The following is a 17,633-nucleotide window of genomic DNA, read 5'->3' as shown; positions in this document are numbered from 1 at the left end:
TTTGTAGGTTAGGGCTGTACTGGTGAACCTACTAGGTCTGTCCTCCGAGTACATCAGACCTACTATCGTCTTGGCCTTGAACGAATGATCGATTCTCTCAGCCAAAAACCAATAAAGTACACAGTTTCTGACAAGAAGACATTATACTATATATCTAAACTAAGACTAGCTAATCGGGGGATATCGTTATAGTTTGAAACAAGGGTAGAAAAGGAGAAGCTAGACGAAAACACTTCAGGATGGAGCTATACCGGAGCATCAAGGCCGGTCAAGAAAATATCAAGACTGAAAGCGCCGGATTTCGAACAGGGACAGATGAAAAGGGGACAACGCTTGAAACTCAACCAGGATCCTCCAAAATAATAGTCAACGCGGGTTATTATAACCTTTGAAAGGGACAAGCAACGCCACCGACTCCATTCGAGAATCGTGGAAAGGATTTTGGGGGACGGTTTTTATTCTTTCAGAAATCCATCACCGTCATAAAGACTGACGGGTGTCGCGCAAGTGACGCCGATACCAAGTCCCTTTCTCGTTGGCGTCATAAGGCCACGACGAGAAGGTGCGAGGCTTGGGGCAGCACAACTGCCAGAAGGACGAGAAGGGGATTGCTCTTCACGCTTGGAAAGCGACCGTGGCACACTCATTCTGGCATATGAGGGTGAAAGGTTAGTCTCGAGTTGGAAGGTGTAGCCGGCCGCGAATTGTGTCGAGCCGCGCTTGGTGGGCGATGCACTGCGATTGGCATCTTCCCAGATGGTCACCTTTTCTCGAGCTCCTGGGGTCTTGAGGACTTCCAATGGTGATACAGGACGTATTGGCGAAACAGGAAGGTTTGATGATGTAGAACGCGAGACTGAACAAATTTCATTGACCGAGAAAGTCTGGGAGTCACGAGCTTGGCGATAAGATCCGGGGCTGGCATATAGGGAATCTGTCGAGTTTCGCAAATTCTCTCGTACTCCGCTATCCCCTCGTGAATGAACAATGGGTGGTACATAACTCCCGAGGGACGTTGATGGGCTCTCGCCATGCGTGGAGCCTTTACGAGATGACTGCTTGAACCGTTGTTCATCAGGTCTTGGGTGAAGGGGAGGTGTACGTGGACCACCTGGTTTTTGACGGAACGGATCTTCAGCGAATCCAGACGACCGACCGTCCATCCCTTCCCAGGCCTTCGGCATTCGTCCCGAGGGCAGTGTACCGGAATGATCGACTTCGTAAGGCGGCGGAACAGAGATGGATGTGCTAGATAGGCCATGACCTTGAACAAACACAGGCTCATCTTCAGTAAGATCCGACGATGCCTTCTTTCTCTTCTTGGACGGAACCCTTGTCTGCAAGCTTGACTGCGGCTCTTCAGCCAGCGGAGCTAACGAACTCGATGATGCTGGTTTAGTGCGACGACTGCTCCCTTGGCGTCCGGAGCGAGTTTGAGACCGTTGCCAATCCTGTGACCAAGCTGGCTGGGGGTTGGACGGCATTTGTACCGCACTCTCTCGAAGATCTACTTCTTCCATGGCGTCTAGGTCTTCAGAATCCTCCTCAACAGTTGGGGAGAAAGCCGGCCCTCCGAAAGTCATAGGCGGATTGATTGAGATACGGACACAATTCTGACGCCTGTGACCCTTACTTTTCCGGTGCGAGTTGGAGCCTCCCATTGCTGAGTGAAGAGGAGCCTTCATTGACAGACTGGAACGCTGCATTGGGCTTTGTGGCGTACGGCTCCGCGGCTGACTGGGCGAGCCGACTGAGAACAGCGATCCTGTGGAAGCTGGGGAACCACAGTAGAACGGATCATTGTCATGCGTATCATATCCGAAAAGTGGCGATTGGTGCGGTTGAAGTCGGCCAGCATGAAGACCACCAGACGTAGGTGTCCGTGAAGAAGATCGGTTGCTGTCATTGCGATGGACGTTCATAGGAACCTGGTTCCCAGAACGTAATGAATGCCGCCTTTGAGATTGATCGTACGAAAGTGATTCGCTTCGCCGAGGTAGTGTTTGAGGTTCGATGCTAGAGTGGCTGGGGTTGCGGGCGGCTGTGGTCATGCTGCGACGAGGGGATATCTTCTCTGCCGAGACCTTCCTCGGTGCACTAGCACTGGATGAGGATCGTATCATAAAATTTGGAGGCATCGATGTATTTGCCGTGATATAGCTTCGTCGGCCGTTCGCCACGCCAACATCATTTGCGCTGTAGGGTACACAAGTGCCCGCTGATGGAAAAATGGGCGAGACAACATCAGCATCTGCCGATCGGGAAGCCACCTTGGCATCTTCCAAGATCGAACTGTTAGTGGTATCAATACTCATTGATGACAGACGCATCACCGAGTCGTTTCGAAGATAACTGAATCTCTCCTGGCTCAGGGCGGCTGGCGGCGGTGGCGGGGGAACGGACTGATCAGGGACGTGTCCAGCGGTTTGGCTAATGATACTTCCACCACGAACTCGCGTCGGAGACCCTCTGCTCAGCATTGGAACTGGATCCAACACGTTACTCGTCATCGAGCTATTCAGGCCATGGAACACATGAAGGCGAGAGCGTTGAGTAGGTGCAGGCCAATCTCCCGCAGGAGACATGGGTCGCATACCGACATGGAAACCGGTACCCTCTAGCGGAATCTCTGGAGTATGCCGTGGTGTCTGCTCTGCTGGTAACTCCAAGATGCCTTCAACAGCCGACAAGGGGATATTGTCTTGACTCGCCCCTGTCTCGCTCACTGTCGCCATAGATGATGTTTGCCGTTGGCCTGCACGATTGAAGCGTTTCGAGCGAGCTCTGCGAATCGAGTTTCGAAGGGATCTTGCCCGATCCATCAGAGGCCATGAGGTTTCAGGATCAGGTTTCGGTCGAGGGAGAGACTCTCGCGAAGCTAATTGCCCCCATTCGGTTGGCTTTCCATATGGTAGCCCACCATGGATTTTCAAGGCGTTGCTCTCATTGAGTGAGAGTTCGGTCAAGGTGTCCCCAGGGAAGACTTTGACTTTCCGTGATCTCTCCGGTACTCTGAGGCCGAGCATCTTCATTGCATGTCGCTCTTTGCGTATCCGTATCCATACCACAATCCCCACGATTCCCGACAGCATGAAGAGGCCAGCGGCAGATGCAGCAATGGCAATGACAATGGCGAGGCTGAGCATGGCGACCGACGAAATGGCGCAGTGTGTGTCTCAGCTTCTATCGCTTCCAAGTTTCGCAAGATCTGTCGAGGTATTTGATTGGCAGGGAACTTATTAACAATATCGACTTTTCGCTGGTTGATCCTCGCAACTCAATGCATTCACTTGAGGCGTAAATTGAGGCACCTCGTAGACATCCGACACAGACTGCCGGGTGAAATGAAAGATGCGACGCCCCGGATTAGATGAGAAATTGATCTCTGGGGTGTAGACATTCTTGTCCGGGGCCCCCTGGGTTTGTTATGTGATAATCATGACCGGTTGTCTGGAATGTGAACACATTACCGAGACACCGCGAGGAATGTTCGTGGCTACACTCATGCTACACCAAGACCAGAAATGTTGTCCCATTGGAGCTTTAGGCCAACTAGAAAAGTCGAGCGTGATTCGTTCCATAAGATTGATCCATCGGGATCTTCAGCGGCTTCTCAGGGTACGGGCAGTTAATGACTGACAAAGAGCTCACCACTCTGTGGTGGCCTCGAAGATCGCGAAACCCTCGCTCGTGCAAGGCGTGGAGGCGCAATCGTAAATTTCAAAGTGATTCCCGACCGTGCTGGCGGTACCTTGTCTTGTTCATCGTTCCGATTATATGAACTCATCGCGTTCAAGGTCACGGTTGCTGCGTTCTCGATATGTCCTCGATCAAGTGGCCTACATCTTTGGTCCCGAAAAGTTACCTAGTAGGGCACATCTGGCAGAATCTGGTACGTGCTGACTCCTGTGCTCATTCGAGCCCCGAGTGTTCACGTGTGTGACTCCATCAGCGCTTCTCATGAGGGGCCGTAACTGCTGTTCTTGTATGTGCTTAAACGCGTCGATCTGCTCCATTGTTGGCAGCCACAGATCGCCGGCGGACGGGAGATGGCCGGGTGAACCTCAGACCTCAGCTGGGGGCACCACAGTTAGTCAGCCTTATCACCTCCAACGGGATGTGAGGCCCCGCCATTGCCGACACGACGAAGGCACGACCCCATAATTTAACCACCTTACTACTGGTAGGGCACCTGTGCTTTATCTCGGCCCCATTGATGTCAGTCGCCTCTAATCCCTCAAAGTAGAGCATCCGTCGAGAGATCTGAGAATTGAATCGATGACGGTTAACCACAGAACTGCCAGGTCTCTTCTTGGACACAAGATTTAAGGATCAAGACTTTGTACCCGATACTAATCTATCTGGCGCCTGATACTTCATCTTGTCCCTTGAGGACTGGGCAAAAGCCCCGGCAAAAAACCATCGACATAATGGAAAGTCAGTAACGAGAAAGGTTTGAAGTTGCCAAATTATCGTGGCTGATGAATTGTCGATAATCTCAAACTGAATGTAGGTGACAAGGCTCACGAGCTTCTGAGGACAACGGTTGCGCCCTGTGCTGTAGTATTGTCGCAAGACGGCAAGCTATGCCTCGCCCGCGTTGACGGCCTAATACTGTAGCCACAGATATTGGGATGATCAAAACCGAGGATCCCATATTGAGCCCGGCAGGGCAGTCCAGCTGGTTGCACTGTGCCCCGTCCGGTGAAGAAGCTTTGGCGCAAATTCGAGAGCCAAAAGGTCGACGTCTAGCCGTTGATCCAGCCATCCAGAGCACAGGCCGAACAATGTGTGTAAAAGCCTCATACATCGAGCCATCGACCACCTCACTTCAGGCGTGTGAATTGAGGACCTCTCAGCGAGATGTAGCATGCGTTGAGATATCGAGTTCGGCATACTCGTCAGAGACCAGGTTCTCGATCACTCTCTGGACCACCCTATCAATGACCCTATCAAGCCACGGACCCATTCCGCGGCCATTCAGAATTCGCTCTTCAAGCTCGATCTCCCAAGAATCGCTTGGCGGATGAGAATCATTGTTTCTCGTGCGAAGAGTGCCGTCCGAGCTGGTGTCGCTTGCATCTGGCGCGAACATAGATTCTGAGTCCGGGTCAAGGTCGAGGTTCGACGACGGGATCAAATTGCTTCCAAAGGTGTCAAGGGCTGTCAAGTCGCTGACGGATGCAGATCCAAGGGTCGTATGGTAGTGACTGGATGGGGTTGAGTCACGTCCGAGGAAGTCATAATGGGGTAAACTGGAGAATCGTCTTCGGGCTTCTCGTAGATAGTCTGCAGTGGATCTCTTCAACGCTCTCAACAGCTGGGAGATCTCCGTGCTGTGGATGAGGCAGAATATTGCAAACGAAACAACAAGACATAAGACAGGAAACACGAGAGATGCAGATTCTTGTCCGGTCATGATGGAAATTCCGTTGTAGCGAGGATTTGTCTGTAAATGAAGCGATGGCTCTGAGGAAAGAAGTCAGGCCGGGGTATAAGTGGGTTTGTTATGGGGGGCCAGAGAGGTGAGACACGTCAAGATGAGTCTGTGGTCAGCCATTTGGACACCTGATTTAGGACGAAAGTAAGCCACCGGGAAATGTGCTTTATTTTGATAGAGTCAAGTCAGCTAATATCATATTGGTGATTTGCAATTGTTTCTTAGAAGCGACATCGTCCTTTTTCCTACCCCCAATTTGACGCGTTGGATGTCACTTGATGTGAATCTACTATCGTCCACGGTGTTTGCCCGTGTGCTACTCAATACAAGCAATGACATGCCTTGATGGAGGTTCCCATTCGATCTCTTGTTTCCCACTTCGATCTTCTCCAGTCTGCCTTGATTCCATTCGGCTTTTGGACGGCTTTTCTTGATACCCGTTCAGTTTTCGCTTGGGGGGTCCGCCGGCACTGGATAAATCTGACGCCAGTGGTAATGAGTTGGCACCCTCAAGACCGAAGCCGCGGCACTGATACGCGCTCCACAAATGTCATCGTTATCCTCGCATTCCACTCGCGCCGCATCGAGGAAGAAGCTTGCATGCTCCAGAGGACGTCCCCTTAAGCTCAAAGCTTCGAGAAAAAGCCGAACTAAGTTGAAATCTCTGGAAGTGATAGCGCTATGGAGCGCCGTCAAAGAAGGATCACTTCCAGCAAGGGGATCGGCGCCGTGCCGAAGAAGGTCTTCGAAAATCTCCTGGGATTCATACATAGCCACGGCAGACCAAAGCGCGGTGGTACCGCTGCTGCTCAACTGATTCACATCGGCCCCGTAGTCGATCAGAAGCCTAATGGTAGCCAAGACCCGCGGCGTAGAGATAGACTCGAGAGGACGGATTATTATGCTTGATTCGCGCGGCCCAACCAAAACGACCCAGTCTGGCGGATCGTCAAACATATAGGGGAAAAGATTAGGCTTGAAGCCCAGATCCAGAAAGACCTTGAGAATTTCCGGCTGGAAAGTGAAATGAGCAAGGTAGAACGCAAGATTAAACCCACGTGCTCCTGGATGTGGAAGTGAAAGGGGACAGCGAGTCAGTAAGGAGTTGAATACCTTGATGCTCCCAAATGCAGCTGCGGCTTCCTTGAGGATTCTGTTTGGAAGACTTGCGATACTCGGGACATTCTCCATTTCTTCATCCACCTCCTCGAAACCAGACACGCTCAGATTGTAGGCATGAATCATGCGCTCAATGATGGGTGGAAAATCGAACAGAAGCCCAAGAAATGTGATCATGGAAGGCTCGCCATGATGTTCTCCAGTCAGTTGCCAGCAGCGATCCAGCACAGCTTCAGCAATCTCTGGAATTTTATCCTGCGGAGAGGTAAACAGCATAAGTCTGTACCTGCGTGAAGAATTACCCGGGCAATTGACGCATTCTTTGTGGCCAGAGCGAGGCTGAGATGTTCCATGTACTGACTAGTCCCAATCGGCGCATTGGCCGTGGTCAACTTAGCAAGGATCAATTCGCAAATGTTGACGTGACAGCGTCTGATGGCAAGATTCAGACCTCTTCGCAGCGCCAACGCTGGGGTATTTCCGGGCTCATCTTGCGGCACATGACCCGATTCTAGCAATCTCTGCACGAAGATTATATTGTTGGTGAAAATGGCCCACAGAAAAGCTCGGGGATGAGCTTTACCCTCTGGGGTACTCATGTGAAAGCTTAAGTCTCGGAGTTCTGCCAGGATCAGCTCTACTGCGGACTCGTTGGAAATATGAAAGCTTCTGAGAGACGACCCATTGAGTGTTTCGATATCTGGAAGTCCATGAAAGAGGTCGACCGTCAACTCTCTGCTCACATCAGAGCTCTTGAGAAAGCATTCATTGAGTCCTTCGATGTCTGGATTTTCGCGGAGGACGTCAACCGCATTGGTCTGCAGTAGGTATCTTACAACCTCGTCGTGCCCACTTGCCGCGGCAACATAGATTAACCTCGAAGCCAAGAGCAAGAATTGATCTTGGATCTTCAGTGGGGTCCTACTCTGGGAAGTGTCAGAAGAAATGCAGAACCCCTCGATCAATGACCGAAGGCAGGTTAATTGACCACTAGAGGCTGCGGTCAGAAGAGGCGGGTTGAATCGAGCCGCAAATGAGAAGGTACCCAGATTCTTGTCACGAGCCCTGCTGGCCAAATACACAACCAGCGCGGTGAGTCCCCCAGAAGTGGCCGCGTTCAAGAGTCGTATCATTCTATTTGAGTCTCCCGGGCGACTCGACAGGTGCACATTCAATGTTTCCAAGAGCTTTGAGCAATCTTGACGCAAGGCTTCGTCGAGAACAGGACACCAGTCTGCCGCATGATCTAAGACGTCTTCGATGTACCATGCGGATCCATAAAGCTCCACCAGCAGTTCCAGTATCTTGAACTGGCAATGCTCGGATGCCATCCGCCCAAGAGAAAGAACATTGGCCATCTGCACGTCCTGGACGCTTTTCAACGATAACATTCTGGCCAGGCTCAGCGTGTTTCCTTCTATTATGATGTGGTGGATATTTTCCGGGGTAGGGGCTGGCATGAATGAATGTTCGAGCCTGGGAGTCAAAACGCTGTATACATGACGACATGTCTGCGTGAAGTTGTTCAGATCCGAAGCATACTCAAAGTTGTCTGCAATGGCATATAGAATCTCTGCCGGAAGCCCGAGCAGCTGAGTCGCTGTCATGATAAACCGTTGATGGGAATACTTGAACAAATCGACGAGATCGGGGATTCGAAGAACCCGAAAGCTGAAGAAGACCTGCCTGCGGCATGGTCCATATTAATTGCGGAGTGAAGCGACGCTATAATGATAGGGCCAAATCTCACTATCGGCGGAATTCTGGCTGTCTGATTGATTGGTGGGGCGGTGTTCTGTTGAACTCAGGTGATAAATCACGTGATATTTATCCTCAAACGCCGTTACTATATTCGTCCGCGGGGCTTGAGCTCACTTCCGGCAGAATTGGTTCGCTGTTCGTGGCGGTCTAGATGTGTGAATATCATATGATTTAGCAAAATCAGGTGACTTTCTCAGCTGTACCAATATCCATAACGTCCGGCGTCCCTGTTAATTACGGGCAGCGTAGAATATGAAGCATTGCGAGGGCAGTCAACGGATTCATTATAGTAGTTACTTCACTCCGCACTTCCAAGGGGGAACCCCTAGGAACACTCGTATCGCAAAACGACCACCACCTTTCCGGGGTCGCGGTGCACTATGAACGTCAACAAAGAATAGAAGTACTGAGAGATCCCCCCGGGAAGCGTCATGGGTAATCGGAACGACAAAGAAAGAAAAAGGCGGTTCATACTCTTCATGTGCAATCTTCTGTATGGAGCGGGACCTCGATATGGGTATATGAGGATCTAGAGTAACCTTAGTCTCTCTGTGAATAGTAATTGTAGGACCTTAACCGAGGCAGGAGACCAGTGGTGACTGTGAGAGCCTGAGGGGTATACATAGAATGAGAGCACTCCGTCGCCTGTCGCTTGAATAATATAGAAATGGCTGTAATCTTACCTATCAATGATTCGGTCACACGCTGTTAATGAATGATTAGATGAGCTACCTGCAGCTTAAAGGTATCACACGAGCTGGTTGCCTATGTCAGAACGCATATCTGATTTGTACGTGGACAGCGTCTGGTCCAGGAAGCACGACCGTGTGCGTCAGCTCAATATCACCGTAGATACTTCTTTCATTTTAGTGTGGGCTCCGGTGCTCTGGTGTAATTCGAGGTGGTATGCCTTCAAGCGACCGATCGAAAATATTCCTTGGAAAGAGCCAACGATTTATAGATCGCAACATCTTCATAGCTTCGACCAAAACTTCTTGCGATTGGACTTTGCTCCCTCCAGATTGAGGTCGGTAGTAGAACTCAATTATACAGCAGGTCAATCTAGACCAGCCCAGCCGTTTACTGAGTCCAAACACGGCGACCTTAACCATGGGCTGCTTTCTCTCGGGCAGCCGACAGCTCCCTCCCCGATGAGCGAAAGAACCAGACTGTGTTTGTCGGCGACTCGGCACAGTCCTTGCTTGTCCGCGAGATAGTACTACTATGCCCCCAGACTATGCCCGGCTTTAGTGTTTCATGGCCAGAGAATATAGAACTAGAGTTCAGACTGACTGTCAAAGACTGTTCCGGATTGAATTTCAGCATGCCTGGAAGCTATTTGGGCTCTTCCTTGACAAAGACAAAGAGCCCGTCGGACCGGCGTCGGCTACAGGTCTAGGTCCCTAGAAGATACTGTAGAAGCTTGGACCCTATGCCGTCAGCTTCAATTTCACTCATCTTCAATTAGGCCGGCCTGAACAAGCTTTTTTTTTTTTTTTTCATAATGCCGCATCGCGGTAGTCTCCTCGCATGAGGAGTCTTCATCCTGCCCGAACGGAGCTGGAGCTTAAATCTCGGAGGCTTTCCGGAGCGGCACCCCTGCACAAAAGTATCTGGAAGCTCCGTGACTCCGTCTCACATGGAGCAAGGGCGTAGTCGCCGGGCTTGTCACGACAGGAGTAACCTTCTACCATGGCGCATCGCTGGCATCAGCCACACGGGAGTAAAGTTCACGGACACCCAGATTGTGTAGATACCCAATGCAACTAGTCCAGTAGGTAGAATGACCGGACAAAGTATCACGGAATTCTTGCTTGTGGGCTCTATATCCAACTTCGTCCAAAACTCACGAGGCAGCTGGTCGAGCTTTACAGCTGAAGCAGGTTTGCCTCACAGCGAGACCATCTATGGATGGGTCATCTCTCACATCAGCCTTGTCCGCTACCAGGCGTGGGATCATGGTCCTTGCTTCAATCTTGATTGAAGCTCTGCTATGCTGTCATCGGAAGGTATCGGCTGAACGCGTGTGCACGGGGGAGAAAGCACGGAGTGATGGAAGGGGAACAATGAGCCACAGCCAGCGGTGAAGAACGAGGCGTGAATCGAGTTTGGGGGGAACCCAGTGACCCCGTCACGGGCGGTGCCCCCGCGCGCACGGCTTCACCGCGTTGATCGACAGATGACCGCCCCCGCGCCCAGAGCGGAAATAGGGAGAGCTAAACACAGTAGGAGCGTCCGTCAGTTGATCGATTTGCGGACCATCGGAGACCGCGGCGGCGGGAGGGCCACCGAGGGATGCGGTGACCGTGATGTGTCTATATAATAGCGGGGAGGGGCAACGCGATCAGCAATGTGGAGGCAAACAATTCTTTTTGAAGCTCAACAACAATTGAATGGTCTTTGTTTGCCTCGATTGTGGTTGTCCACTGCCTATTCCTAATCGTTGACCTTGAGATCGCGATCCGTGGTTGAAGGTGCCGAGTCAGTCTTTGTTTGCTTCTCAGATTGCCGTTCTGGGACGTGTTCTGGGACGTGTTCTGCCTACCGGACCATTCAACCCTTGGCAATCGACGCTCTTTCGGGGAACCGCGAGATCATAACAATCGCAGCCTAACCTCCTGTCGCGCTCTCGATTGCTTTGCATTCATCGTGAAAGCACACATTGGAAAACTATTTAAAGACATGCTGCCATTGCTCTTCCCCAAATTTTACAAATTTTCCAAAAATCTTCAGAGTCACCATAGTGAACACCAATTAGCTTGATAACAGTCTCATCGTTTCCACCACCGCCAAGATGACCGAGATGCAGAACTTGAAGGGCTCGGACACCGGAGAAGTGATTCAAAAACTGGTATGTCGTGTGGACTGGAGTGTAACTGGCTCAGCGGAATGTGGGACAACTTCATGGATCAGTGCTGATTCATCGACAGATTCAAGGTCTGAAGGAGGCCCTGGAATGCAAGCTCTGCCGGCCCTCGCCCACCTTCGCCTCCATGGCAGGTGATATCAAAAATGGCCACTACATCACCAGCCACTACCCACCCTTCTTCCGCACCAACGACCCCAACGACAAGGGTATCGCCATCGGCGAGACCACTGCGCGTCTGTTTCACTCATGGTACTGGGAGATGATCACCCACGAGATGCGCGAGCAGTACTATCAGCATGTGGAGCAAGCCCTCAACCGCCTCCTCGATGAGACCAAGGACATCGATCCCGAGGTGGCTCTTCTCTTTGCTCACTACCAGACTGACTTCCACATCCGTCAGCACCATTTCAGCGGCCGTGGTATCCTCAACTTCTGCCGTGATGCAGATGACATGCAGCAACTTCGCCACTGGAAGTGGAGACTCCACGATATCGATCAGGGAAAGCCTATCGACCAGAACAACACCTGGCCCTATGGATGCAACCACACCGCCTGGCCCGGCGACGAGAATTCCGAGATGCCGCACGCCGCCCTGCTCTGGAAGGGGAATGTGACCATGCGCCAAAAGCATCTCAACAAGATTCGCGCAGAGTGGGCCATCATCACGGATGAGCGACGCAAGTATCGTGAGATGGTCCTCCGCAAGCAAAAGGCCAAGGACACCATCACGGTCCGTCTCTACTGTCGAGGCGAGCTGAAGGATACTCGACAACTGAAGCGCCTCACCCCTGTCGAGGTGGCCTATCTGGCTGAAAAGGCATTGCAGAGCCCGGTTGGTATCTGAAGGAGACCGTTACATTGGACCGGGGCGTTTCTTAACGGGGAGAAGGGTCTTTGTTTTTTGTCACTTGCTGACTTACATGATGTTATTTTTTACTCTCTATGATATCCACATTTGCGTGTCTTCTAACTTGTGTTACATCCCTGGTGGATGATGAGAGCAGGCAGAAGACAAATTTCGCTAGCTTTGTGTTTCGTCGCTATTTGTCTTTCACGATTTTCTCTGTGGGGGCTCATGCCTTGTGATATCCCTGGTGGATCACAATGTCTCTTTGTTGATTTTACCCCGTGGGGAAATCGGTCTGAATATGCGTTTGACATGCATGACCATGCAAACTCTCGAAGCCTAGTTAAAGGTAGTTCTTTGAATTGATTGGGCCACCTTTTCAATTGATGACAATCCAAGGTCGTACAAGAAGTATTCGGAAGAAGTAGGCTTACTATGATGCTTGGGTTTGACAAAACAGAAGAGCATCCGTATTCCCGTATGGTGAACCCTGTTCTCTCCAAGCCGCAAAAAGATGATCCGAAGCTTCTCAGTCAACAATAGCCCTTGAGCTAAAGGATCCATTCCCTCCTGTATTTGGAGAACCTTCTGCAAAAGCAAGCGACTCGGGGCAACCGGCGCGCGGGAATGGTGCAACCGTGACTGAAACCTAACATGGTATATTCGGACAACGGCTGATTGGGGCCTTGTCTTGGGATTGTAGAACTATACGGCTCTTTCGGATTGACTATCGAATTGAAGAACATGGATGTGCAAATTCAAGAGTGAATTATGTTCTTGGAAGGCGCACAATACGCTGAGAATGTTGCACAGCCCCTCCATCCTCTCTGCTAGCTACAAAGGTATAAATGTAGACTTGAAGTCCGCATCCACGCCAGGCTTTCAACCCCAATATCCATATAAGCCCTGGGACTCTGAGCTGCTTTTCTCCACAGTTGACTTCCAGTCCACTTAAAGTCAACACATCGTATCGACCAATCCATCTGATCACTTCAAAGCCCTTTCCAAGTTCCATCAACTACAAGACACCATGAATGCATTCACCATCGTAGCTCTCCTCTTCGCCACGCTGGCGATGGCATCTCCCACCCCAGCCATGGAGCAGGTGAATAACCCTGGGATTGTCGATCCGCTCTTGGATCCCGTCGTTCCACTAGAAGTGGCTCGTTGCGAACGCGGATATGGAAGATGTCTCGAGGTACGGACGAAATCATTTGCATCTGCCATCATTCTCTCTTCTTTCCTCGCATGTTGCCCCCGTATATGACGAGAATGAGCTAATCAGTAACGGAAAATCTGCAGAGATGCTGGGAACGCGGCGCTGGTCGCGAATGTCGAGACGTAAGTGATCATTCTATTGATAACCTGTTCATGGACATTCATCCATGGATGGATGGCATACTGCTTGTTGGACAGGATGGAATCGGCTGATTGTTTCCTCTTTTCGGAAATTGAACTGAAGCGATGCTATCTTCGATACTGTAGAGGTGGTCAGTGATGATCAATTTCTGTGAAATTTATACTTGTGCAGCTTCCAACAAGCTGTCAGCTGTCTCGTTGGGTAGATTGTGAAGGGTATCGAAGTGAGACGTTGAGGGTCAAATCTTGAGATTGGAGAAAAAAGAGGAAGTCCGGGAGGTTAGGAAGGGGGGGGACAAGGTACAATGAAATTATGGATAATTTGCGTCGGAATATCAGGAAAGATGTCTACCGGGCTGAAGATGTTCATCTCATATCATTATGACTGGAGTCCTTGTTGGCACTTGGCAGTATCGACAAAACTTGCACTCCAATTCGAGTAGGGCTTTTGTAACATGACTTTTCATTTGATCTTTTATTTCTGCTTCCCTCTTTCTTTCTGGTTTCTTTTCCACTTTTCTTTTTGCGCTATTTAAATCTTTAGTGTGAAGATCATTACTTACCCGTTTGACTGTAGAAAAATTAATCAATAGCACACAATCTATACGTACACGAAAGTTGAACCCCTCATGATCATCACGTAACGTGACGAGAAGAAACGACCACCTGCCAGAGAAATTAAGGAATGCAGCCGGGAAAGTCCTCCCAACTTTGGACAGTGCTACATTACGACTGTAGATCACCTTGCATTTTGCAACGTTGCAGATACGTTCCCCGTCTGAATTTCAGTCTCACCTTCTGATGAACCGAGCACAGACGTGCAGACGCCGATCATGCATTCCCCGGCTGGATGTCGTGCTGACAGGTGTGTGGGCATCCTCAACCCCTCAAGTTAATCCATAGTACATACTCTCGTGGCAGTTCGCCTGGAATGGAGACATTGAACCTGGTGACTGATCCTCACCACGATGCCCGGATTCGTAAGCTGGAAGGGGTAGAGCCTGGTAGGTAAAGGCGGTTCGATTGGAAAATGTTGCCTAACCTACCTGGACGCACGGTATTGCAGGCATTGATTTTCCTCTGGTCTCCTCTGGTCCGCAGCTCTCTTGCAGCATGCGCCGCCACTCGATAGTCCCGAGCCCCGACAGGTAGCCCCGCGATCTATTGTTGCATGTGACTTTGATGAGAGGAACGGAAGAACATCGAGGACGGCCTTCCAAGGGCATTGGATGGGCACATGCTATCAGCAGAAGACTGGAGATAAGCCGCTCTTATCCCTTTTTTTTTTTTTTTTTTTTTTTTTTCAACGCGCCCGTAATGCCGGGACAACGAACAGAGAGAGCTTTCTTTTGCACGTCCTCAATCGCACTACACTGACTACAGTGCGTCCTGCATGGCATAGTGGCATAGTAGGTCTAGGTACTCAGTGAGTCAGTAGTCTTGCAAAGTCAAGATCTACTGTCGGGGCGAATTGACCATCTCGTGCTTCTTCTCGCTCTGCTGCAGCATGACATCTCCAAGACAGGCCGATTGCTGAGATCGCCGGGTTGCTTTCTTCATTCAGCGTGCTTCTAACCCTTTGGTCCACTAGTTCAGTGACGACCCGACTCACCAAGCACCACAGATCGATCATGTTGCATTGTACCCCACTAAACACCTCAGAATTTTGGTTTCTGGGGGAAGAGAAGCGCAGAGGAGGGGAATAGGAGGGGGGGGGGGGGGCGGTTGTGGTATGCAGGAGATGGGAAATCCGGGACAAATGATGGAGTATGAGCAATCCGGTTAGCAGGTGGAGATCTGAAGAGATGTGTGGTCTTGCACGGTGGACCTACGACCAGTTGGAACTGTACAACCTGTGGACACTGGACACTGGACCGAACTCGCGACTGTTTGTGGGCGGAACATGCAAAGCGTGCTCAAAGTGAGGCTGCGATCTCAAGAGTGCAGTCCCGACTACCGAGTACAAGTGCACAGGACGGACTACTGAGACATTGAGAGACTGAGAGTATTTTCAGTTTAGTAGTACGTGAAATGTACGCATGTACTTGTATCATGTATGGACCATGGAGTACCACTCCGCCACTATATTGAAGCCATCGGGGGTGGCTACCATGCCATGCCATGCCATGCGATGCGTGCTTGAACGCCCAGAGATCGATCTCCCGTCTGCCCCCCGGAGACGGTTGTCGGTTGTGGCGGGAGGCGCAACCTTGCCGAGTAAATGTCAAGGCCGACAACAGGTTGATGAGCTTCCAAGAAGAGCAGTTATTCCGACGTGGAACTGGTCTTCAGTGTTCGCAGGCCCTTGAACCTGGGTTGACATGGGGGTGGTCCTTGGACCACTCGATTTGTTGATCGGAGGTCCTTGGTCAAGGTCCCGAATGCCTGGCTTGTTGTTTCTCTCTGCTCTATCACCCCCGCCGTGATCCGAGAACAAGAAGGCAAGCAACAGAAAAAGGGCATCAGGCCCCCCCCCCCCCTTCCCCTGGACAGATGGCTCCAATCTTCATTTTCTCATCTCTCTGTCTTCCCCAAGGCCTGCCACTCTCCTCTCCCCGAGGCAGAGAGGGGCGTCCGGAGTGCGGTTGACCGTGGGAGAAGCATGTCTCCGGTTTGATTCACAGGAGACCCGCCAATGAGCGCATGGGGGACCCGAAGTGGGCAACCATTGTGGGCGCAATTTCCACAACCGTGCGCGCATCGCGATCCCGTCCGTTGCTGGTCGCCGGGGATTTGCTCGGGAGAGGTGGTTGTTCGGACGTGGACAAGTGCAGACTGCAGAATGTCCTTGGCTTTTGGGTCCAAGACTGCTTAGTATGAGACTACTTCATAGTCTGCTCCGACGGTCGCGCGCCTTGACCTCCGATTCTGGCTGAATTGTCATCCGTTGTTATCTGTGCCTTGGTGCCTTGGTGCCCTTGACGCCAACGATGATCGAAGAATGAAGTTATCTTATCCGTCGGGTCGAGGTCTTATGGGCGGGATCGACGATACGCCCTCCAAGTACCTCCAGCAGTACTATTACAAGCAGGAGACTTCGGTAGTCAGAGACTACCGAAGTACTGCCATGTAGTAACTTGTGTACCGTCATGGCCTCTCAGTAAATGTGCACCAGATCGGCCGGAGTGACTGATCTCCAAGGTACATACATGATGCTACCACACAAGTGCACAGTACATAGTTGAGTACTTAGGGACTTACGACTGTACTGACAGTGACAGCTGATAATGTCGAATACATTATATCTCACCAACGCCGATGTAAGAGTACTACTAATAGTATGGACTATTGAGTAACATAAGTGACGGTGATTCTTGCCCCAAGCACTGTAGTGATGGTAATCCCCCCTCCAATTTGTGGTCGACCCTTCCTCTGATTCCTCCCTGTCTGCAGCCCATCTGTACGGCACGGCCCACGGTCAGGGGTTATCGGCATCAAAGCTCTCGCGGAGGCCGTAGCTCATTCACCGCACATCCTTGGAACCCGACGTTCAATCAAATCGCTCTCAGTCTCTGCCAATCTGACTGTTCTGACGAGGGACTGAATCATCCATGGCCACTGCAGTTTTCTTTGTGTCCGGTCCCGTGATCTGGACGAAGCCTGCAAATTGTCGATCCCATCTGCTCTGCAGGAAAAAGGCAAGATCCCTCGACAAAGACAGAGACTACAAAACGCCCTCTGATGGAGGCCTTCAGTTCACGCGAGGTCGACCTGCTCCGTCAAGGCTTTCCGGGCTTTCACGGCTCACACATGGGATTCCAACAGTGTCCCTGTCCCCGGCTCCTGGCAGACTGGAGATGACGTAAAATGGAAGGCCAGATACCTCAGGCCTTTATCCCGAACCACCGGCCCGTACGAGATTGAGGTTTCACTTCATGTCGCAGGGTGACCGCTTTGCCGAACGAGCTGAAGCCGTTCGAGACCACCGGAACCTTAATCGAAAGAGTATCTCAGCCGTAGAGACCTGGAAGGCAGAGAATTGCATGAGCCGTTGTAGGCCCGTACAACTGACCGTTGATCAGATGTATGATATATTTACATATAGAGTGATTGTGCTCAAGGAAAAGAAAGGGAATAGGTTGGGTGTGCAAGTCCCAGAATCAGAGAATCCGAGAACCATGACGTTCGTCGTCTCTCCACTCGGGCACCACTGGAGTGTGCATCTACTCCAGTCATCGAGTCCACCACGCTCCTGTACGGTACTACTCCACGAGGACTGATGAAGGACGGCAGACAAC

At 51.1% G+C, this 17,633-nt stretch overlaps 5 protein-coding genes across 5 annotated transcripts; 1 reads left to right on the top strand and 4 right to left on the bottom strand.

The window, feature by feature from the left end:
• Nucleotides 1-455: 455 nt before the first annotated feature.
• On the bottom strand, nucleotides 456-3,146 carry N7539_000027 (uncharacterized protein; the record flags this gene model as incomplete). The annotated part of the gene is made up of 1 exon (XM_056929631.1): nucleotides 456-3,146. One exon carries the CDS (start codon nucleotides 3,144-3,146, stop codon nucleotides 456-458), a length of 2,691 nt encoding a protein of 896 aa, XP_056793924.1.
• A 1,709-nt stretch (nucleotides 3,147-4,855) lies between these two features.
• On the bottom strand, nucleotides 4,856-5,419 carry N7539_000026 (uncharacterized protein; the record flags this gene model as incomplete). The annotated part of the gene is made up of 1 exon (XM_056929630.1): nucleotides 4,856-5,419. One exon carries the CDS (start codon nucleotides 5,417-5,419, stop codon nucleotides 4,856-4,858), a length of 564 nt encoding a protein of 187 aa, XP_056793923.1.
• Nucleotides 5,420-5,881: 462 nt separating this feature from the next.
• Nucleotides 5,882-6,736, bottom strand: N7539_000025 (ankyrin repeat domain-containing protein; the record flags this gene model as incomplete). Its single annotated transcript, XM_056929629.1, has 1 exon — nucleotides 5,882-6,736. The coding sequence occupies one exon, from the start codon at nucleotides 6,734-6,736 to the stop codon at nucleotides 5,882-5,884; it is 855 nt and encodes a 284-aa protein (XP_056793922.1).
• A 26-nt stretch (nucleotides 6,737-6,762) lies between these two features.
• Nucleotides 6,763-8,166, bottom strand: N7539_000024 (uncharacterized protein; the record flags this gene model as incomplete). The annotated part of the gene is made up of 1 exon (XM_056929628.1): nucleotides 6,763-8,166. The coding sequence occupies one exon, from the start codon at nucleotides 8,164-8,166 to the stop codon at nucleotides 6,763-6,765; it is 1,404 nt and encodes a 467-aa protein (XP_056793921.1).
• A 2,948-nt stretch (nucleotides 8,167-11,114) lies between these two features.
• N7539_000023 (uncharacterized protein) lies at nucleotides 11,115-12,033 on the top strand (the record flags this gene model as incomplete). Its single annotated transcript, XM_056929627.1, has 2 exons — nucleotides 11,115-11,171; nucleotides 11,251-12,033. The coding sequence occupies 2 exons, from the start codon at nucleotides 11,115-11,117 to the stop codon at nucleotides 12,031-12,033; spliced, it is 840 nt and encodes a 279-aa protein (XP_056793920.1).
• Between the last annotated feature and the right edge of the window lie 5,600 nt (nucleotides 12,034-17,633).

Source organism: Penicillium diatomitis, assembly GCF_028827545.1.
Source record: "Penicillium diatomitis strain IBT 30728 chromosome Unknown utg000001l_segment0_segment0, whole genome shotgun sequence".
Classification (NCBI taxonomy): Eukaryota; Fungi; Ascomycota; class Eurotiomycetes; order Eurotiales; family Aspergillaceae; genus Penicillium; species Penicillium diatomitis.
This window is presented reverse-complemented; position numbering and strand designations above follow the sequence as displayed.